At 40.2% G+C, this 23,513-nt stretch overlaps 2 protein-coding genes across 6 annotated transcripts in view; one reads left to right on the top strand and one right to left on the bottom strand.

The window, feature by feature from the left end:
* Positions 1-696: 696 nt before the first annotated feature.
* On the bottom strand, positions 697-19,110 carry RNMT (RNA guanine-7 methyltransferase). Of its 2 annotated transcripts, none has more exons than XM_083827160.1 (11): positions 18,997-19,110; positions 18,482-18,692; positions 16,674-16,806; positions 15,056-15,178; positions 13,580-13,695; positions 11,366-11,547; positions 10,597-10,761; positions 9,418-9,535; positions 7,232-7,333; positions 4,385-4,418; positions 697-2,563 (listed from the first exon to the last, which is right to left on the bottom strand). In XM_083827160.1, the coding sequence occupies exons 2-11, from the start codon at positions 18,641-18,643 to the stop codon at positions 2,526-2,528; spliced, it is 1,173 nt and encodes a 390-aa protein (XP_083683286.1). In that variant the 5' UTR covers positions 18,644-18,692; positions 18,997-19,110; the 3' UTR covers positions 697-2,525. The 2 variants fall into 2 exon arrangements, with proteins under 2 accessions (XP_083683286.1, XP_083683287.1); XM_083827161.1 differs by having other exon boundaries at positions 18,917-19,045.
* Positions 19,094-23,513, top strand: part of FAM210A (family with sequence similarity 210 member A) — a 20,331-nt gene continuing 15,911 nt past the window's right edge. Inside the window, exon 1 of one of the 4 annotated variants that reach the window (XM_083827171.1) lies at positions 19,094-19,194. The gene's annotated coding sequence lies outside the window, so the exon portion shown is untranslated. Of the gene's footprint in view, positions 19,384-23,513 lie in introns of all 4 variants that reach the window. The other 3 variants (XM_083827169.1, XM_083827170.1, XM_083827168.1) reach the window with 3 other exon arrangements.

Raw genomic sequence — 23,513 nt, 5'->3', positions numbered from 1 at the left:
CCTGGCGGACACCATGTTGAACATTAATCAGCACCGTGCCCTTGCCACAAAGGAGGCCAGTGGTGTCCTGGGCTGCATCAATGCATCAACAGCAGTGATGCCAGCAGGCTGAAGGAGGTTATCCTCTCTGCTCAGTACATAGGAGGCCACAGCTGGAATGCTCTGTCCAGTTCTGGACTCCCCAGTACAACAGAGACATGGACACAATATAAAGTCTCCAACAAAGATAGTGAAGGAGCTGGAGCATCTCACCTATGAGGAAAGGCTGAGAGAACTAGGACTGTTCAGACTCGAGGAGAGAAGGCTTAGGGGTAGATTTCATCCAGGTATACAAATACCTGAAGGAAAGGGTGCAAAGAAGATGGAGCCAGGCTCTCTTCTCAGTGGTGGCCAGTGACTGGTGGAAATGGGCACAAAATGAAACATGGGAGGTTCCATCTAAACATCAGCAAACACTTCTTTACTGTGTGAGTGACTGTGCAATGGACACAGGTTACCTAAAGAGGTTGTGGAGTCTTCTCTACCCTTGGAGATATTCAAAAGCAATCTCAGACACAGTCTTGGGTGAACAGCTCTTAGTGACCCTGCTTGAGCAGAGGGGTTGAATCAGACAACCTCCAAAGGTCATTTCCATATCTTAACCATTCCGTGATTTTATGATGTTGGAATTTGCTTAAAAGAGAAAAGACACTTCACTGTATTTCTCCCCTTTTTATTATTCTGATTTCTTCCAAAAATAGCATAACTATGTACTTTCAAATAAAACTTGATATAAGAAATCTCACAAAACTAGCTTTGATGCACACAAATGAAGTTCAACGAAACATTTCAGCACTTCTAAGTTGTCACAGCATTTTTCAGCTAGTTTCTTAAGATTCTTTTCTACTATATATAGTACTTGTTTTACTTAATTTTAGTAGCAGCTACATCCCAGTGAAGGTTACAAGTGATCTTCTGGAAGATTTAAAAAAATAATAAAAAATAATAATAATTAAAAAAAAAAAATCAAGCATCAGAGGAAAGAGTATGACCCAATTACAGAAGGAAGGCTATACAACTACAAACTCAAATAACTTGAATGTTTAACAGGTATGTTCTTTCCTAGGTTTATTATAGCTTTGCAAAAATACTTGTGTACCATCAACACTTTATCACTTAATCTGTATGTAAAATAGAATAGCCAACAGCAGCAAAAAGCTACTGTTAGCCTCAGAAGGGAGAGAAAAAGCTTGAAGAAAGTCACTCATACCCTCTCAGGAGTGGGTAGCTATAGGCATGTTAAAAGCAGAGAAAACGCCATGCCAGAAATCCCTAAGCCAGCTCTATGAGACTGACAGGCAGGAGGACAGTAGTGAGGTACTATTCTGTCTATTGGTATCATTAATTTGTATTCCCGAATAGAATCTTTGACTCTAATTTGGCAATTGTTATCCACATGCACTGGCGTGTGTGCACATGCACAACTGCCCCTCTCAGAGTAAAATTCCAGTGTCCTAAATTGTCATACAGATTCCACTTTAAGTTCATGATCCAACACTTGACCATGCTCTTAACGCCTTAAGGACCGCAATAAGGTCCTCATCACCAACAGCTCATCCTTCTGCCAAGCTTATTTGAAATTTCATGAAACAAGTAACAAACATCCTACGATCTGTCTAGTAACTTTCAAGAGACATTAAAACTACCAAAAAGTCAGGAGAGTCTTTAATATAATAGAAAACGTTCAGTAATTTAAGTTCAGCAGCTGTTATTACCACGTAGTCATACTTGGAAAAACAACATAAAGATTCAAAACTTTAGAAATTCAGTTCTTTCAGAGCAGTTTTGTACAGAACAAACTTGTTTAATCATGAAAGCACCATGAACTGACACTACATATCAGCAAGCACAACAACAAAAATTTAGAAAAAAATCCTAGAACTTTATCATGTAAACTACACTTTGAATACCACTAAGGTAGATTTACACTGCAGGCTGGAGCACAGCACAGAGGTACTCAAACTGACTTGGGTATTATTTACCACTTAGCTCTGCATGCAATGTAGACATACCCTATGTGTCTGAATATATCTCATTATGAATTAACTGAGCTTTGCAGTACAATATTTAGGCTCTCATTTTGCATCACTGAAGCCAACAGTCATTTTCCATCAGCTTCAGGAAGAGCAGAGTTAGGCTGGTAACCACAAATATACTTAGCCACTAACAAAACGTTTTGTTGGTTTTTTTTTTGTAACATGAAGTTGCGTCAAGTTCAAATGTGAGTTTTGAGAGCATGCAGATTGCTTACAAATCCTTAAAAACACTGGTTCAGAATCTTTCTTATATATACACACACAAGTCCATCTGTCACAGACAGGCAATGTAACTCAGAATCATGAGCTTCCTCTCGTTTTTGGTAGTGTCCTGCACACTTCTGATAATTAAAAAATAAAAATAAAAAAATAGTTGCCACAATGGATTTCAGACCATTCCAACTTGTACATGGATATGATCTCTTCTTGCTGCATCCAGTATGTGAAGTTTCACAGTTGCTTCTCAAATGCAAATACCAAGTAAATACCTAGAAAAGAAAACAGAGCACAAAGTTTCAGCTTCCTCTGGCACTCGCATAGGTGTTCAAAATTTAAACAGATTGACATCCTGCCCAAACAACTTGTTAACTGACTGCTGACATTATGAGAACTGCCATGGTTTCCCCACAACTCTAGCGTTCAATTCTAGCGTAGTTTTAAGATATATTTTCAAGAGAGAGCTTCAAGTATCCAAAGAAGAAAATATTTTAAGTACTGTTGATTCTATTGATGCAACACTAACTTCAGTTAATGTAAATGCAACTCAAATTACTATGCCATTTTACAGATAATTAACGTTCCCTGGTGCATAAAAAGTCACATGCAAGTAAGTTTAAAGACTCCTTTATACACCCAATTTTAACAGACAATAAGGGGTCAAATGATCAACCTCACTTTCAATTAAAAAGTGAATTAAACCATGATAAAAAACTCTCAATTTTGCTTTTAAAATATCATAGACAAAGAAATATTTACACATGCCAGATATCATTTTCTCAATTACAGATCAGTATAATTCCAGAAATGGACCTCATAAAGTCCCCATCAGTGCCCTGGGAAAGGGTTATTCAACATACAATCGAATCAATGCAGCTATGTCAGAAGTTCTTGAGCTTCATATCAGACAGGTAATTTAAATCACTTTAAGACCATGAGTCCAAATAAACAGTTTTCCACTTAAACCTAACTTTTAACAAATGTTCTAGCTACACTACAAATCTTTCAATACAAGCCTATTCTATATTCCTCAGCAATAAAGCAAAGTGAAGTTTCATGTAATGAGCAAGCTGTGCTTTTGTCCTAAACCATCAAAAACTCTGTACTCCAACTCTCTGGAAAAAAAAAAAAATAAGAACAAGTACTTTGGTCACTCATCACTGAACTTTTGAAAGTATAAAAAGCCCCTCTCAATTAGATTCATAGATTACATAATACTTTTACACTGTTTGAATTAATGTTTACTTTAAAAAGCAAACGCTTTAAAGACTTTTTCATTCATGAATTAAACAGCATTTTTGTTTGTTTTTAACCTACTAACACAATCTGTATAATGGTCTGCAAAAATGCAAATACTGGTTGGCTACTGTGACACATAAGTTAGTAACAACCACTCCGGGAAACAATTTTTACCAACAGAATTCTCAGTCCCTTTCATGTGAGATGTACTAAATACAATATTGAAAAAAAACACTGACGTCAAAAGTTTTCCATGAAACACATTTACAGAATTCAAATGTATTTAAGAATATTATATCCTTTTCTGTGTCTGAGGCACAGACTTCCGTTCCCTCCACCCCTTTCATAAAACATTCAAATATCTCTTCACCATCCGTGCTGTTTCTTTCTGAAACATACTAACCACTACAGGCAAAAAATAAAGTTTCAGTCTGTCTTCCCAAACCAGACTTGTCTTTTTTGATGAATATATGCCCCCAGTGAATTTTGTTTTCTAGTTGACTAGTAACAGTACAATGTCCAAGTGTACATTTTTGCTGATATTAAAGGACTGACACTACCATCCTCTTTCCATACATTCTAAGAAGGCTTCCCCAAAATGTTTTTGGCCTGGAAGTTTACATACTTGAAACTACTTAAATGAACAGAAGTTCAACCTATTTCATGTGTTTCCCCTCACCCATTTCTTGAGCTGTGTGTACTATAATGGCTATATACAGGCATTTGAATAACACAAATAAAATACTGTTTTATGTAAAATTTGCATTTTCTTCCTTAATTGATGGTCTGTTTATTTTCATACATTTCCCACAGCAGGCATTTACTCAACACCAAGTTTTCAAAACGATACTTACTTGTTGCTTCCCATTCAGATTTACTCAAGGTTCCCTAGAAGAGGACATAAAAACCAGTTCAAACAAAAAGATGAGGAAACAACAAACCACCGTTTTAATTCAAGATAAACAATCTTTCACAGACCAACTTCTAACCACCCACACTAGATGGCTATTTAGGTACTAGTTAAGCATTATTGTAGACCACAGATATTTACAACTCCAGTAACTAGAATGATGGGGAACTGGGACACCTCAGATAATGGAGCACACCTAAATTACGTAGGTAGAGCAGAATGGGTGTCCAGCCGGTTGGGCTGGATGCCTTTGCAATGCAGGGGCACACTGGGTCCACTACTGCACGTCAGCATGACCCGACATGGCTCAAGCAGCTCTCCTGCCCAAGCTGCCCAACATCCATGCTGAAGCTGTGGAAAGGCCCCAGGCCACAGTACTGCCACCTTCCCCAGGAATATTGCCAGCTTCCACCTAACACCTTCCTCCAAGCCACAAAAGCTCTCCTCGAGAAGAATAACCCTGAGCCCAGCCCGCATGCTATGGAAAATAATCCACCTGAGAGCCCTAGGAAGCCTACTCCTAGCCCATCTTTCAGATGAAAGCACAGTAGCAGGGGCAACGCCCAAGTATTGACAGCTGCTGCCATTTATTCCACCTATTAAGAAGCATGAGGTAATAAGCAACAAGCTCCCTTTCTGCTCTGCCTACTCCATCCTCTTCCAGTGTGCTCTCACTGCGGGCGTGATTTAACCCATATGCTACTCACTGACCAGTTCTGACCAAACGATTCATCTTTTCTGAGGTCAGTAAAAAAAAAAAAAAAAAAGTAAATAAAAAGACTTGTTCACATGACATAGCACTTAACACCCCTTCTCACACTTCTTCCCAGGCATCAACTACTTGCCAACTGTTAAGAGTATCAGGCAAAAGAGGTCTTTGGTCTTACTCTGCCATTCTCATGTTCTTAAGGTTGTTTCTTAAAAGAGGCAACCTTCTTTTTGAAATTTTTAGATTTCAAATACAGAGAGCAGGTTTCTTTTCCCTCTTGATGTAGGATTGTTATATACGCAGTAAATCCTCAATAATTCACTACATCCTCAATAATTCAGAACATGAACAGCAGGTAAGCCAATCATGAAAAAAAAAAATCCAACTGGAAAAATGTCAAACTGACAGCTTCGCACTACATGCACCATAAAAAAGTTTAACACCAAGTCTTAGTAACTGCGCACCTTACTTAAGCTACAAACTTTACTCAAACTACTCAGCCTCCAGTTTTGGTTCTCTTGTCAAAGAACCTCAACACACAAAGACAGGCTAAAGTTCAGACCGAAACAGCCAACATTGTGTACCAGGAACTGCTGAGCATGAGACGGTGAAATTACGCTTTTGAGAGGTTTCCATCCAGCCTTACTCCCCAAAGGCAGGTGCAGAAGTAAGCACACAGCTATATGCCATCCTGAACAGCTAGTCTGGCTACAGACAGGATAGGCAATAGACAACGGCAGCAGTTCCTGGGGCAACGGCAGATGTTGTCTGACCTCCTGCTCACTTCCCAGGAACAGCATTTGTGCAGGCTCCTGTCCATCATGCACCCAATGAGCTCTGAGACCAACACAGAAGAATGAAAAGGCTGTGAGGGGACAAGCTGCCAGGAGAGCTTTGCCCCTCAAGAACTGAAATTCAGAGGAATCGCACACACGCATGGAGCGTGAGCAGACACATGGTGTTCAGGTGTCTGCTGCATTAAACCCCAACACCATGCCACAAAAGGAAGCAAAAGACACGTCATCTCAACATCAAGGCTTCCACTCCAGTCTTCTAAAGCGCTCTCTGGAGCTACGGACACTATCACACTCCCTGTACCACATAGTGTAGACACAGAACTAGGCTGGAAAGTCCTGATGACAATACGGCTAGTTCAGTATCTAAATGAAAGGACAGCAGAAAGGGGGTCCAACAGACAACTCCAACATTGTCATGTCCTGCTAGGACAGCCTAAGAAAGAAACCTCATTTATAAAAATATGAGAAAGACAGGAAGCTCAGAAAGGCAGCGTGTCCTTTAGAAGACAAGACTAGAAGCAGAAAAAATGTATTTAATTGGACCACTGATCTAAAATCTACTATGATCTCCATAAAAGATGTTTCAGTATTCTTTTGTTTTTGAAATAAATCAAGCTGGCAAAGCCAGAGAACTGCAGAAAAATATATGACAGGCTATCAGACTAAATATTCTACAAGGTAACATTACTATCATCACAAAGAAAGGGTCTTTCCATTCCCGGATGTGAACAGAATATCATATTTAATAAAACAGAGGAGAGAAATATATGGATGCAGGTAGGACTGGTTCAGTTCTAGTAGCTCTGCTCAAAAAATGCAGGAAGGGCAGATTAAAAAAAAAAATCAGAACTTTACTAAAACTGGCTGCAAAATGAGCTGGATCTTCTTCACCCAAAAAGACAACAGAAAAAAAAATATATAATACTTTAAATACCTACAAGATTACAAAGAAAGTTTTCAACTTTCCTCTGTCTGAGGATTAAAAGAAGAAAACTAAAATTTTAAATAGAGTGAAGATCCAGAATCATAAGAAAATTCTTGAAATTCAAGATAGTTATGTTAGAACAGATGTCAAGGGGGATGGCAGAACATCCTTTTCTTTCCACACTGTTACAAATTTTTTAATATCTAACAACTTAACTGAATTTAATTCTTTAAGCAAAGGTTATAGATGAACTGCCTGTTCTACGATTTGTCATGTACACGGAGACATAGGTGGCAATTCCATTGCAGTTGAAATGAAGAAGGTATGAAACATCTACAAGATTATGGCCTATGTACTTACCAATGGTAACTTTGCCTTGCCATCTTTGATAAACTCTTTTGCATGCTCATAATCATCAGGTTTATCAGAAGCAAGTCTGGAATCATCAGATGTAGAATATGGCTAGAGAAAATACAAAAAACAAGAAAAAAATATTAATTAGGTAGTATGATGCACTAATCACACTAGTCAAGGGTTTGTGACAGTATGGCCCAAAATGGAGGTCAGTAATTATTAGGAGTATCTTAAAATTTGCATTCCTCCTTTAAGGCACCTGTCAGGTCAGGCCTGATATTTGCTACTTCCCAGAAAATCTAACACCCAGAATTTATAAATTAACTTTTATCCACTTACATGTCTGAAACAGGACAGACAGAATAAGCTATAAAAATTATGCTCCATGTACAGCTCATTACAAACATGATCTAGATATACCCTCTTTCAGAACAACATCCAAACAAGCCAGCAACTGAAGAGAACTACTGAGAACAGAGCAGCTATATTATTTCAAGCAGAATGCTTAAAATGCCTGAATGACACACAGGAGCTATAAACAGAAGCATACATCTGATTCTTCAAAACTAATACATACTTATTAAAGATCCCTGTTACTGCAAAATGCTCTGTACTCAGCAGTGCTGTCCTCAGTTTTATGCGGCTACTAATTAAGACAACTCTCACTGTTCTAAGATGCTGATATGTAAGATGGTGTTTCACCATGCTACTGGAAATATGAGCACCGTCCCTTTTTGAGTCAAGAAGGGCAGTAGAGTCCACTCGTAGCCCATGTCACTAAGCTTAATGTGTCACCACATACTCAACTAGATAGCCTTGTGCTGAAAAATTCTACCATTTGAGGCAAAACAGAAGCATATGTAACCGTGATTAAAAACAAAGCCCCAGAGATAGCACTGAAAAACTCCTCTAAAGCTGCTAAAGTTATCCAAGATAACAGCTGGAGGATAAAAGGCAAAAACACTGGACAAAAACTGTAAGCCCAACTCCAGTTAAGTATCATTTTCTCCTGTACACACAGCCTTCCTTTTATTCGTACAAAGATTACTTTCTGACTCTTAATCAGCACTTTTTGAACAAAGATCCAGCTTTCAGCCTCTCTGCTGTGGAAGAAATTGATTACAGTTCCCGCTGTGTGACACCAGGCGTGATTCCTGTGTTTCTACGTAAAATAAGAAACAAACATTGACCACACCTGGTCAAATAACACCAACATGCTTCTGCTTGCTTCTTAATAAAAATTAAGTCTTGCTTCAAAATTGCAAATTTAGCTATAGAATTGAATTGCTGTACCAGGTGCAGACACAAAAGTCAGTGAAGAAGGAATGGTAGGAAGTGCTCCAGGCACTGGAGCAGAAATTCTCTTGCAGCCTAGGGAGAAGACCATGGTGAAACAGGTTGTCCCCCTACGGACCACTGAGGACCACATCAGAGCAGATATCCACACTATAGACGGTGAGGACCCCAAGCCAAAGCAAGGTGGATAAACCCCTGAAAGAAGCTGCAGCCTGTGTAGAGCTCATGCTCCTGACAGGAACTGCAGCCCATGAAGAGGAGCCCACGCTAGAGCAATTTGTTCCTGAAGTACTACACCCCACGGAATGGACCAGTGCTGGAGCAGTTCTTCAAGAACTGCAGCCTGTGGGAGGGACCCATGCTGGAGCAGAGGCGGAAAGAGCAGCTGAGAGGAGCTGTTTGTAACGATCACAGTCCCCAACCCCACAAGCCACTCTGTCAAGGGAAGAAGGTAAGGGAGTCAGGAATGAAGGTGAGCCTGGGAAGAAAGGGCTGAGAGGCTGAGACAAGGGAAGGCATTTTTAGTTTTGCCTTTGTTTGTGGCAATAAACTAAAATAATCTTCCCTAAGTCAAGCCTGTTTTGCCCATGATGGTAACTGGTAAGCAATCTCCCTGCCTTTATCTTAACCCATAAGCTTTTTTTGTCTTATTTTCTCCACACACACACACCAAGTCCAGTTGAGGAGGGGAAAGTGAGAGAGCAGCTGGGTGGGCTCTGGTAGCCAGCCAAAGTTAACTGACCACAATCATGCTTTCAGCAACAGGAGTTTAGTTCTTCTGTTGGCAGTCCTTAGTTAATTGCACAATGTTCACAAGAGTAATTTCAGTTATTGCACAAATAATTAACAAGATGTAAAATACTATTTAAAAGAAAAAATGTTAACTCTGCATTTACCTCCAAAGCCTGCATTCTCCTTAACAGCATCTTATGCTCCTCATTCTTGACTTTTTCTTCATAGAATTCCCGAAACGTCATTTTGTAGACTAGCTTCATACCATGCTTCTTTGCCATTCTGTCAAAATAATATGATTAATTAGGGAAACCACAAAAATTACTGTAGCTTTATTTTCAAAGAAACAGTTTTAAGCCACAGTGACATCTTATGGTATCCACTAGAATTACAATCGTTCTAAAATTTATCTTTCGGTAAACACATTTAGATGAAAAAAAAAATGCATTACCACCACAAACTGTACCTTCTTTGAATTATGACAATAAAAATCTACACATAAGTGATTATAAACATTTCAACAGAAAAATGTGTCTTCTCCTAGCACTCAAGTTACTAATCATCATCTGCCACATCAGCTATTAGGGATATACTGAGGAATCCTCTTTCTACTAGATTTAGTGCCTTACATCTCAGTTACATGTTGACACTATGGTCATACAATACTGAAGTTACAGGCATCAGTGGTAGAAGCTAACATTCTTCATAGAGAGACACAAATGAAGTGCGTGAAAACATACAGATTTGAAGGGAAAACTCCACATACTGAATTTGAATGGCCAGGGTGGAGAATATGGAAACATTTGTCTGTACCTCACAGGACAACAGGCTGGTAATGGTATATCTGAATTCAAGCAGAGGTAACAGCAAAATACACACTCAAAGAAGATTTACAGAAAGGAAAAGTTAGCCTTAGGGAAAAAAAAAAAAAAAAAAAAAAAAATCAATGAACATCCAAAAAAAAGGTTGGATAAGATAAGAGGCACCATAAAGAAGAGGATACACAAGAGGCTGGAGCACTTAAGAAAGGTAGAATAAAACCCCAGAAATATAAGGTTAAAGAAGGAAGATTTGACAGCACTAAACGTATACTTACAGATGACATCAGATACTGAAATTCCTATGCAAGACCTAGTACCTGACCAGAGCACCTTCAGCTGTGTACAACAGACACATACCAGATTACAGTCTCAGACAGAAATGCAAGAAATGTCTTCATTTAGAGAGACAAAAAAAAAAAAAAAAAAAACCAAGGAACTGAAACTGTAACAAGAAAGACAAAGTTTTCTGTTGCGCAATAAAACACTGCTCTCATTATATAATGAATTCAAAATTTAACTTACTCTTCCAGTAATGGAAAATAAACCAAGAATTCAGGGACATCAACCACTTCTTCTAAGTGGAAATCATATTTGCAGCCAAACAAGGGATATTCTCCCTTCTTCTCAAATTTTACACTGTATACGTCATTCCCAAATGAATTTGTTTCTGAAGCTTCTAGCCGTTTTCTATAAAAAGAGATATAAACAAATGGTAATTGACAGACCGACTTTTCATTTTACAGAGTAAACAATGCCTAAGAGACCTGAAACTGCTTCATCCCAGTATTACAGCGTCCAGGATTCAATGTACTTTCCCACACACCGAATCCATCAAGGCAATGAAAATGAAATGAAGCAAAGAGGCATGCCAAGTTTTAAAAGTTCATCATTTCTCTACAATATACCAAGGACTACATGGACCTAGAAAATTAATTTTCAGACCAGGCATATTCTACAGGGACAAGACAGGCTTCTTGGAACTACCACAGCAAATTCTTACAGTTACTCTCCAGGCTGTGGATATTTAGCCACTATTTAAATCACTACCAAAGGTTTACCTATGAAGATCCATACTCACTCCAGAAGAGCCATGGGTACAAGAGACAACAGTTAGTACGCATTTACCTGTTTGAGTCAAGTTCATGAGTGGGATTTTCCTGACTAGAATCCAAAACTGTTGCAAAAAAATTGTTTTTGTTTACACAAATGTATCAGAGCACTTGAAGAACAACTATGACTTGACAATGCTTCACAGACTTTTGGAAGGCTAGTAGGATAAAAAAGTACTTACACAAGCTCAAAGCTATTTGGAGTTGTGCCAATGAAATACCCTCCAGGAGAGAGGTTCCCACAAGCATTCTTAAGCATCATGTCAGCCTGCTCATATGTCTCAAATGAGTAATGGTAAACAAATTGACAGCTGCAAATGTCAAAGCGCATATCTGGATCATTGTACTTGGAAGACAGGAGATCCTGAAATGCATTAAAAAGAATAAAAAAGATAAAGAAAACTTGTGGCAAAAGCTACACAAACAAGCATGATTCATTTACATCTTCCAACAAAATACACCACTCCCATAATTCTTTGAAGTCTTTCCACATCCACTCCTTCACAAGTTCAACATGAACAAGCTGAAAAAGGCTAGAGTAAGAAAAAGCCCACAGCTACACTGAAAACTTGTGTTGTCATGATAAAAAAAAACAAATTACCACGTCTAAAAATTATTTTCTCCTCATCAACTACGTAACTACACCGAAAGGCCAAAACCCAAGGTTACAGTTACCTGTAAGTTTCCAGAGATATTTTAATGCTGAGGACTTATAACTAGTCACAGTTTAGCTGAAAACCACCATCATAATAAAATTTATCATAAAAAATCATAATAAAATGTACTTTCAGTTTACTAAGTAAACTGAATGTAATGACAACTGTCTGCAATGACAACTGGCATTTCTTTTGCTAAGAAAATACCCATTAAATATATTATTGAGGGGGAAGAGGATTTGTATTAAATATGGCAGCTTACAAGCCAGCCAAGTTGTATTTGCTTGTATTTTCACACATGCACACCTATAATGTAACTACACACTCCTGTCCCCTTAATCCAAGTAACCAGTAACCCTGGAGGACTTGGAACCCTTGAAATGTGTCACGTTAAAGCTTGACACAGTTTGACCCTGTACTCCAGCAGTTCCCAACTTTTCTTTTCAGGTTTCCTTTATACAACACTAGTAGCATCCACAAATACCAGAGGAGCACAGGCCCCAGGGCCCATGATACACATTCTGTACTTAAGATTTCATACTTAACAGTTCTGCCTGAGTTTCTCTTCTCCCCCAGACTCCCCATCCACCTACTCGCTCCCAGTCTACAACAGTTCACACCACATTCTGTCAATGTTATGTATGTGGCAAGACAAAAATGGATGCTTCGGATACCCATAGCAATTCAATTTTATCTGTTTGCTACTCCTTTGTAATTTTACAAAGGGAGACACAAGAAGCCAGTATGCAGAGGTCCAGGGGAGGAACTAGGTCAGCTGGAAGAGGGAGATTTTGCATTATATATAACACTAAGGATAGATATGAACTTTCAGGGAGATGGACTTCTGTATGTGTGGACAGAGAGAACAGAATATGAAACAGGCAGTACATGTGCATGCAAGACCTAACTGTGATAACAATGTGAAGATATCCCTTTCTTTCCAGGCCAAGGCTGTCTCCTCTACTCCATGACTAATTTTGAACAAAGAGAGATGACTTGGAAACATGCAACTGACTGTATTCCTCAGAAGAAAAGGGTGGCAACCAAGAATTCAAGCCACCAACCCTTCCTGCAAGTCTAGGTAGAATAGGTTCAGGCTTTCCACAAGTACACTGGAACCAGCTGGGCTCTGTCCCTCAGCCTGTGTCAGCAGGGCACACTCAGCCTTCATTTCCAGGGAGCGAAAGCAGTGCTGTGCACAAGACTGTTTCCTAAACCACAGCAATGTATTCCACATCACCACCATGCCATCTAAAAAATCTGCACCATCACAGACATTTTGAAGATTAATATTATGGCAATTAAAATGCTACTAGAAAAAAAAAATACTGGAATAAAGAAAATTTATGTGTTAAATCACAAAATGTCCCTTATTCATTCCAGCATCAAAACACATTCAGACAGTTTTCAAAGTCCCATACTGGATCCCAGAACTGCAGAAATAAGTATTAATTCCCTTTCCCTTGTCAAATGTAAGAAATCAAAAGCATCACATTTATTACCTGAGAAAGGCATTCAAGCTTCAAAAACGTTACAATGTAAAGCAGTAATCAAATGCATTTAACTAAATTTCATGCGACGTTTCAGTAACCTGTGCAGTTGATTATCCTGATAGTACAACAACCTGATCTTAAAAATATACAACATCCCCTAGATATTACAGCACTACCATCACCTCCTATATTTGCTTAACAAAAGAATGTAACATCTCTAAAGTACTGTAAAGCCTAAAAACTGTACCTTGGTACTATCTGCTTGTATAAATTCTGCATCAAAGATACGTTCATTATAGCGACATCGAGCTTTCATGTCTTCATAACGTTGCTTGCACTGTTGCACAGAAATATCAGCAATATCTATAGAGAGAGATTAAGAAAAAATTTAAAAAGAAAAAGGATGAATGTGTAAACTTCAGACAAGAAAACAGGAACAATTACTGGAGCACTGCAAACCTGTTAGGCCAGGAATAAAAGTTGATCTACAGTTACACTCTGATGTGAAGTTTTATTTCCAACTTGTAGAGAAAGAATTTAGTTTTCAGAAAGCGTTTGGGATTATAATATAACTCTTGATCATTTTCTGCCTTTACTTCAGACAAAAGTTGTAAGCTGAAGATTTTAGAAAGCTGCCATCCTCATAAGTTCAAAGAAAGCCTCCAAAATTTCATGTAATGGATACAAAGTGATTGATACAAAGCGCTGTTAGCATTAATTGTCTAGCTTCAATTAGCTAAGAGTGCAGCTCCAAGGGGGGTTTTCAAACAGTAATGAAAGCTCTTCATCTTCTTACAAACATACAAGATGTTGAAATGCAGTGATTTGTGATATACGCTCATGTTTCATCATGGGAATTTTTCTTTTTAAGGCTATTACTCTCACAGGCAGAGCTTCACTGAATAATGACACGTCGGACATATTTTAAAACTAATAACGCACAATTTATAGCTTACATAAGGGCTCTGTAAGCAAATTCATTACCTGTATTTGAAGGCTGACAACTGAAAAAGAAAGGCAACAAAGACCTGGAAAGTACCAAAATACCTAGAATAATTCCCACTAAAGGAATTCTATTAAATGTTATTATCTATTAAATTTGAAATTAAGCAACACTTCCTCTGATTATAGTTGGAATGATTCTAGGGAGAAGGGAAGATGATATCTTCTTTCCAATACCTATGCAAACTACTTAAACAAAAGACTTTTTAAGCAGCTTTCAGCTCTTCCCCTTTCTGAGTCTGAAAATCTTAAGCTGACTGTAATATCTGAGTTTTTGTCACAACATCATGTTGTTCGTTCGTTTTTTTAAATGCAACTCTTACATGTGTATTCTCAGAACAGTTAAAAATACTACAGAAGATTAGACATGGGAGAAAAGACAAAATATATCAAGTCAGTCTTTTCCCCAGTGCTACATTTTACCTAAGACAATCTGTGATAATATGGTATCTCTTTACTGCTACTAGCTTTTATTTAAGAGTTGAACTGAGAGCTCATTACACAGAATATTAACAGTTCTGGTATTTATGCTGGCAATCAAATAGATGCCTTCAGGTTAAAAGACAAAAAAAAAAAAAAAAAAAAACCTTTTTGACAGAAGGTGCATCACTGCACTCTTGGGCATACTAACAAAAAAGGAAACAGTACAAGACTAGAGATGTGCTTTTTTTCCCCCATAATAGTGGTATACTTTCCCTGGAAAGTTACTGTATCTTCTTACCAGTACAGACAATTTTTTTAATTCTGCCTTTTTTCCATTTCAGTAAGTCTCCACCTTTGCCACATCCCAGATCCAAAACAGTTATGTCACTCTTTTTCCGTCGTACCCGGTCTATAAATTCACCTAGAAAAATAAGAGAGAGAATGCTTATACAGGTCACTGTAATTCACTTTTATTATACAAGATCCATAGAGGACCGAAACGATTTAAGGACTTTACAACATCCAAGAACTTACTTTGCCTATAAAGTCTTGTTAACTTTACAGTCTTAAATCTTTTTTTCTAGAAACCACTAGTGATGAAAGCAACAACCACAAATTTTAAAGATTATGGAAAAGATAATTAATATTTTCTGTATTTGACGTGCTTTGCCTGTGACTGGAGCACTGCACTGCTTCCCTGGCAGACAAAGGCAAAACTGCTCCTTGCTAAACAACCACCCCACGTGTGAGGACGGAACAGGGCTCCCTTTCATTACCATTAAAATGAAGGCAGATGTTATTTTTAAGTATGTGAAAGCCAGAAGATTAAAAGCCAATTAAATGTACCAGCCATAACTTTTTCTTGCAGTCACATTACAAACACGCGTAATGTTCTCCCCTCAGCCTTTCCTAGGCCTTGCAATAACACTAGCTACTTATTTGCTGTCTTTTCACGCAACATATATTGATTTTGTTTTCTTTTCCATCTCCACTCTGTCTAGATTATTCTGGTGGTGACTGATGTTGGCATATTACACAAAACATATCAACATGCTAGCCACTTCTTTTCACAGTAAGAGAGAAGAAGTATGTTTTGGTACAACTGCTGCAACACCACGCTAATGAAATTGATCACGACTGAAAGGCTTGAACACAGGTTTTAGGAACAGCTTTATATAAACTTAAATATTGCTTTTAACTGCTCTAATAAAACCCAACAAAAAGCAGGATGCTAAGACAAATGGTGACAACATATCCTGGCATACCTCACTCTCCATGAATTTGTGGTGTTCTACTGACAATTATTTTATTTGTTTGAAGACAGAATAGTTTTGTTTACTCACTTTGGAATTAATTTGTAGCCTTCTATATAAGAAGCTGCTGCTTCTTAAAAATTACTTCCTCTAGTTTTTCATCTTTTTAAACTATTATGTGTAATACAGAAAATATCTGTTTTATATGTTCAAGTTTTCTGCAAAATTGCTTCATGTAGACTTAAGAACAGACTACTTCAAGAATAGTTTAGAAATTGAGATAGATTTAAATAACATGAAAAGCTCAATGTAACAAGAACAGATTCTTTATGATTCAAAGTTGTCCCTTTCTCTTTTAAAATGGCATGAAGAAGAACGATTACCAGTACGAACTTTTTCTAGTTTTCAGGTCAATTGACCCTTAAAACTTCAGCATTTATTTCCCACTCCAACAATATAAAACACTACCATAAGGATTCAAAATAAAAATATAGATAAAAATAGACATTTTACTACTAGAAAATCTAGAAAATTTTACTACTAGAAAATCTTACTGTATTAACAGACAAACTTCAATAATAAACATCAGAGCAGAAAAAGCACATTTTGAAACAAAAAAGTTACATTTTATTAAAGGCAAAGCAATCAATTAAGGAAACTCACCAATGAGGACGCTCTTTGTCCAATTATTAAAGTTTCTGAGGTAGAATATGCGACTCTGGCTGCGTTTTTCCAATCCAACCTCTTGAAGCTCATTATAATGTGCAGCTACAGCTTGCCCATGGCCTGTCTCACTCTGTAGAAACGAGGGAAGGAATAGTCTAAAGCAGCAAATTCTTTGTATTATTTTCTCATTTAATCAAGAGACTTGTCCACTTAAGAGATTTAAGAAAGGAAACAAGCTACACTGGTCACAATCATTATGGGGAAATGTTTTTGTATATATATCTGGCCTGAAACTGACATCAGTACTTCTATCACTGGAGAGTCAACTGCCTCAAAAATTTAATTCCGTTTTCAGTTGGCCCACATAACTTCTGATGGATGATGTCCAGCATCTTTGCTTACATTTTCTCAAAGAATCAGTTTCATCCCCTTTATATCAGGGGCTGAAAAGGAAGATGTTCCTTCTCTCTGAGCATTATTTCACGTTTAAGGTTCTTAGAAAATCCTGGTTCAGAAATTCAGTGTTTGCTGTTAACAGAAGTGTATGAACTGCCAATTTAACCAAAATGCTGACTAGCTGATTTTGCGCAAAGCTGTCAGTGGTAACTACCAGAGCTTTGAACAAACCAGGGTAAGGGAAAGAGAATAATGACTTGATGACAGTATCCCATTTAATATTTATCAGCAGTCCATAGAAATGCCTGTTTTAGCCTTAAATATAATTAGTCCAAAATAGGAAGCCCGATACGATACTGAAAAGTACTCTGTAACTAGATATTATGCTCCTAACATTTCTTAACCTTGAAAACAATCTCCATTTATATACATAACATGTAAAAAAAATTATAAATAAAATACAAAGTAACAGAACACAAATTCTGCAAGACAAAACTGTCTAACAGTACAAACGAGACTGAAGAATTCTCAGTCAGAACCCACAAACATGCCACAAAATTCCAGCCACTGTGAATTTACATTGCAATTAAAAGCAACCCCAATAGCAATCCACTAAAAAAAGTCAATGCCCAAACACCTTATCATTGAAATACCAGTCGCTCAGGAGAAAAGGTCTGACTGACTTTAATATGGTACATTTGTTCTTCAACGTTTCATATAATTTTGGTAACCTTGAGCACGTACACAGCCTTACTTGTCTGGAATACTTATAACTCCATCACCTGTTTATTACCGCACTCAGCTCACTGAGACTAACAAATATTTTGACCCTTTCTAGTCTTTTTCACGGTAAGCACAGATGGTCCCCTGACAGCCACTGAAGGTGACTTAAACTAGAAAGGCTGACTTTGACAAGTGAGGGAAACACATTCACGCAATCCATTAAGGCACCCCAGCTGCTGCAACCACTGTTAGTAACAGCCATCAGCAGTAGCATCTAGATTGCTGGCAGCTGCTTTCAGTCTAATCTGAAAGAGTCTAACCTCTTCATACCCTTAGGCTATGCAATAACAGCATATTCCTTGTCCTTCTAAGCCTGATCCCAAAATTACTTTAGCAAAAGGACAAAAGGGTTAGTAGTGTTTCTGCCACGACAAAGGGTATTAATTTTTCCAGACTGCTTAGATTACCGTTCAGATACGAACACAGAAACAAAGCATTTGGTCAAAAACATTCTCAAATTATACATAAGTATTGCAAAAGGTCAAAAGTAGACTGGATCAGAACTACAGCATCAGTTTCTATAAGCGCATATATGATAAGGGGCAGTGTCTTATAAAACATCACTTTCCCTTGTCACCCTCCCAGGTGAGAGGAGGAATATTTTCTGCTGCTCTTACGGTACTCACTGATTTCTTCGGAGGCTCCCCCTCCTGCTCCTCCAGCTTCCTTTTCGTTCCGCCCTCCTGCTGCTCGCTGCCGGCGGGGCGCGCTGTGCCGGAGCTGCCGCCCTCCGCATCGCCACGGGGCTGCTCCCCGTCCTTTCCCTCCGCCGCGGCGGGGTCGGCCATCCCTCACGCGGGGGTAGAGCCCTCACGGCCGGCCGCTCACGCCAGGGAGCTGCGGGGAACGAGAGACCCCCCGCAGCCGTTGGCGCGCGGCGGCCGCCATTTTACGGGGCAGCGCCCGGGGGCAACGGCACCAACGGCGCCACGGCGAGGCCCCGCCCCCAAGCCCAGAGGCCCCGCCCGCTCCGTCGTGGCCCCGCCCGCTCCGTCGTGGCCCCGCCCCCCAGCTGCCCGCCGCCTCCCCTGGCTCTCCCCCGCCCCCCCCCCGCCGCCTGCCTGTGCCGTTGCCCCGCTCCCCCCCCCGCTCGCCGCCGTGCTGCCGCGGGCGAGGAGGGGGGAGGCGGCGCGGCGCTCACCCCGCCGGGCGCTCCGCCATCCCGTTTGCGGAAGAGGCCCCCTCCGCCGCGGCGTCACGTCCGGGGAACGGGGAGGGCTTTCCAGCGGCACTGCGCATGCGTGCTGCGTGGGAGGGGAACAGGACTACGACTCCCAGCAGGCTTCGCGCGGAGGGGGGCCGCCGCGCCTGCGCAGTGGCCCCGCCGCCTGCCCTCAAGGTGATGGTGGGGACGGGCGGTGCTGCACGTTGCCCTGACGCGCGCGGGGGGGGGCGGGGAACGGCGCGTGCGGCTGGGGCTGTTGGTGGCCGTTGGTGGCCGTTGGTCAGCCGCCGGTCAGCCGCCGCCCGGAGCGGCGACGGGGCCGGGCCTGAGGTGGAGGAAGAGCGGCGGCGGCTCGGCCGTGAGGTACCCGCTCGGGGCGGCCGGGGCGGGTGGGCTGCCCTCGGGTGCGGGCGCCTCGCGGGGTACGGGCAGGGAGGGAGGTAGGGCCCGGCCGCTGGGGGCGGGGGGAAGCGGCACGTCCCGCGGGTGCCGTCGTGGGGCCCCCTGCCGCCCTCAGGGTAGCTGCTCGCGGGCAGAGCCGTGTTTACGATCTCGAGGCTTCAGCCTTTTCTCCTTACGCGTTTTTTTGGGGGCTTGCTGTGGGGGCCTCGGGATCCCCAGGAGGCACTGGCTAGCTGAACAAGGCAGGACGGTTTTGGTAACCCTGCTTGGAGTTCTGGTACTTGTTGGTAATCTGCTTCTGGTAATTAACCATGAGAGCTATCCAAGTCAGAGGACTCTGACAACGCTGTTACATCAGGAGAGACTGCTTTTAATTTCAAATCAAGTGTAGATGTGTGTCAGATAATGCAGCCTACACGTTTCACCTCATTTGTGTCCACTTCCAAAATACTTTCTGCAAGCTGGCCCAAGGGAGGAAGCACTAGTTTGGACAGCAGCACGCAAAGTGCCCCAGAAGCCTGCACCAAACCTAATTCTTAAGCAGACTGCAACTTACTGCTCCTCAGCTTATCTAAACCCCAAGAGGCTTCTACTGTTACAAGTATAAACTTAACGATTTGCCAAAGTTATGCTGCTTGAGGGAGAGATGGGGAGCAAGTTCCAAATTTGGAATCTGAGTTGCCGCCTGTGCACTAGGTTATTTGACTTGCAGCTGCTTCTGTGTGGGAAATGTATGCACAGAGGATAATGTGTCCCCACCATCCATCTCCTGTGGTGCTGACAGCAGGTGTTTATCTCCTTTTACTGTTCAAAGGCTGCTTGAGGTAAAAGGGGTGTGAGTGGCCTCTGCGGCAGCGTTGTGGAATTGCACTCGCTGCTTGAGAAGCGTTGCCATCAGGGAGAAAAAAAATCATTGGATGGTTTGGGTAGGTGGATATCAGATGGCCTGCACATGGCAAAAACGAGTAGGCAAATTCAGACTCTGAGCATGTAAGGAATGTAAGATAAAAAAGATTTGTTTAGCGTGACTTTCTACACGTCTACTTCACAGACTGTAGCAGCTGATAAGAAAAGATTTTATCTGATTTTTGTATTTAGAAGGATCCATGTAATTCTGCTGTTGTAGGTGATCTCCAGACAAGCCACTCCAGCTCTGCATGTATGCTTATAGACATCACTAAGGAACTGAATCGGTCTGTTTTTGTAAGGCAGGGAGTTACTGCTGTCCCCTTATCTCAGATAACAGGCCTTAGCTTGCATCTCAACAGGTTTTTTGGACCTCTATGGAGTTTTGACTTCAATATTGGCTTTAAAGATAAGGACACAACAAACACAATGGCAAAAGCAGAAAGTACTGATTTTAAAAATGACTGTAAAACTGGTAGTTGAATCCATAACATTCCTTGTAATCAGTTTTGCAGCTTGGGAATAAGATCCAACATAGTTATTGTTGGCGCTGATACGCTATAAACCCAGATTGTTGAAGCTGAACATACTTTGAAAATTAGGCACTGAAGTAAATTCAACATCAGCAAGATTTCAGGAGTAAAAATGGAATAAAACTACTGAAATAACTGAGGTTTGGGCCTAACATATGATTGAAATCTTCAGGGACAGGAGGAATGCTTAAGAACTTGGTAGGGTGTGGCAGTTTTTGTTGGTGAAATTTCAGAAATAAGGCTTACATTCAGTATTTTCCGGCACAGTGAAACCAGTCCTTCCACTGAACCACCCTCTGTCTTCTTAGGAAGGTTCTTGGAAAGATTGGTGCAAGTGAGAAAGTGGTGTGAAAGAGTGATCTGACCCTTTAAGAAAATAGTTAAGGGTCATTTAAATGGAGTTTTATTTTAAAAATACAATCGTAAATGTAGTTTTAATGATTTTTAACTGAAATATAACTTCCTGTTCTTAACAAAGTTTTATTACTCTAAGGACAGGGACATAGAAGAAAAATCTTGTTTTTTGGGGGGTAAGCTATCACGATCTAAAATTTTAAAATGAAAAAGAAAACTGTTGTAACCTGAGCAGTATTCCTTTTTTATTGTTTTTTAATGTTGCCACACTATACCATCCGAGTCAAGTCAAGGAATCTACCAGAGGTACTCTGTAGCCTTTTAGGAATCCCTGGCCATGAATGAGGTCAATCCTTGATCTAAAGTGCTTGAACCAAGTCGTTACCTATCAGAATACCAAGTTAAAATCCTTATGCTATGCTGCAATGGTACCTTCCCAAATTCTGCTGATCTTGACGATACCAGTACATTGAGTGCAACAAGCTTTGTTCTTACTAAGGCAAATATATTGCTTCAAACTGTCAGGAGAACTGTGGTTTAATGAGGTCTTAGTAAATCAGAGTTGGTGCATCTGATTTTGTGAGTCCTCCAACCTTTTTTCTGTCTCAGTAAGTAAGCAGTTGAGGACAGAATTAATTTCTCCTTTAACACACGGGATGTTACCCTGCTTGATGTTTAGACTCTTCTGCAGTACAAATGGTAATGATTTCAGTTCTCATGGACTTCATATTTCCTCTGAGCTGCTCAAATCTTTTCCACCCCAGTGTCTTCTGCCACTCGGTTCTCCTCGCGTCACCTTCAAACTAGGTACACATTGTACGATTCATCAAAAAATGGCATTTCTATTTCAAGACATGACACTGCTCCTTCTAAACAAAGATATCTGAATGGTAAAACTAGGTCTTGTTCCATTTGCGTGCATCAGAAAATGAAAGTGCCAGTTAGCTGGGCTGCAAATTTTAATCCCAGGCCTCTGCTATTTGATCTTGTCCAAAAACTGACCTTGGCCATGTGTAGCAGTTGTTACATAAACAAAACAAGAAGTTGCATGGCTGTGATCCTCTGCAGTTCTCCAGAACTCAAGCAGCCTGTCCTTGCAAAGAGGGATGGGCGAAGAAATGAAGGCTATACAGTCAAATGTTCATGAACAAATTATAAAACACAGCAGTAGGTTTTCACGTGCCTGGACTTCGCTGATTCTTAATAGAAATGTGTGAGTGGCTTTACAGCAGTCTGGTAAGTTTCTTCCCAAAGTGACTGATAGAACTGTTGAATAGAGTGTGTGAAGACACTTACCTTGTAACTGTGATGGTAGTGCTTAGCTCCAGCATGTGCCAGCCAGTTAAGTAATTGCTCTTAATATTTTGTGGATTTAAAAGCTGATTTGCTGATGTTAAAATTAGATAACATCTTTTTCTTCCTACTGTCTCGAGCTATGCTTTCTGAAGGAGGGATGTTTCTGTACCGAAACACAAGCCTTGGGCCTTGTTGGTCACATCTCATAAAACACAGCATGCTTTCACAGGTTGTGATCCTAGGATTCTTCTCTTGCTGCTCTATGTAAAGCATTCCAAGATAGATATCTTTGGTGACGTGCGTGTTACTTTGATCTGCTCGTAAAGATGAGAGCGGGTGATACACGCCTGGGAAAATTAACTTGCTTGCTATTACTTCCCTTGAATGACACATTAGCAAATTTACTTAGGATATCTTCCAAAAATATTTTAATCCTGTCATGAATATTTACAGAGAACTCATAAAAATGAAAGTACAGAGAACTCATAAATAAACTCTTTAATCTGCTGTGTCAGTAGGTTTACAGCTCTGCTCAGCTTGTGCTGCCCCAGTTTCTAATTAACAAGGCACGTGAAGGTATTGGACAACAGAAGTAGGTATGATGTGGGATAGAGCAACTTTAATTTTTAGCATGATTTCCTCAGAAATGAAGCATATGTGCTGGAATTAGGGAAGAATGAACAGGCAGGTAACACTAACTAGCTTTGAGAGTGGTAGCGCTCAGAAGTAGTAAGCTTTGAGATGCTTTATGAAAGCAGATGATTTGATGCTTCTGAAAAATGGCTACAACTTAAATTTAATCTTTAGCAACCACCAGAATACGTGTGAGAGAGATGTAATGAATGCCCTAACCACAGAAGGATCTTCAGCTGAATTTTATCAGTCTTTTGAACACCAGCAAACTTAACCTCGTGACAAAACTACCTAGGAATTCAGTTTTCCTTACGTCTGTGGCTTACAAATTCTCTCTGTCAGTAAGGACGGAAGTAAGACTGTACATCC

The sequence above is a fragment of the Anser anser genome (assembly GCF_964211835.1).
Source record: "Anser anser genome assembly, chromosome: 2".
NCBI classification, from domain to species: Eukaryota; Metazoa; Chordata; class Aves; order Anseriformes; family Anatidae; genus Anser; species Anser anser.
The sequence above is the reverse complement of the archived record's forward strand: the minus strand, read 5'-3'. Positions and strand labels throughout refer to the sequence as shown.

Bases quoted from the DNA above. Each gene is read 5' to 3' on its own strand.
- RNMT (XM_083827160.1), bottom strand. From the start codon at position 18,643: ATGGCCGACCCCGCCGCGGCGGAGGGAAAGGACGGGGAGCAGCCCCGT. The intron at 11,548-13,579 runs GTACAGTTTTTA...AATGCATTTCAG, and splicing joins TACAAGCAGATAGTACCAAG to GATCTCCTGTCTTCCAAGTA. The intron at 7,334-9,417 runs GTAAATGCAGAG...TATTTTCTCTAG, and splicing joins GGAGAATGCAGGCTTTGGAG to CCATATTCTACATCTGATGA.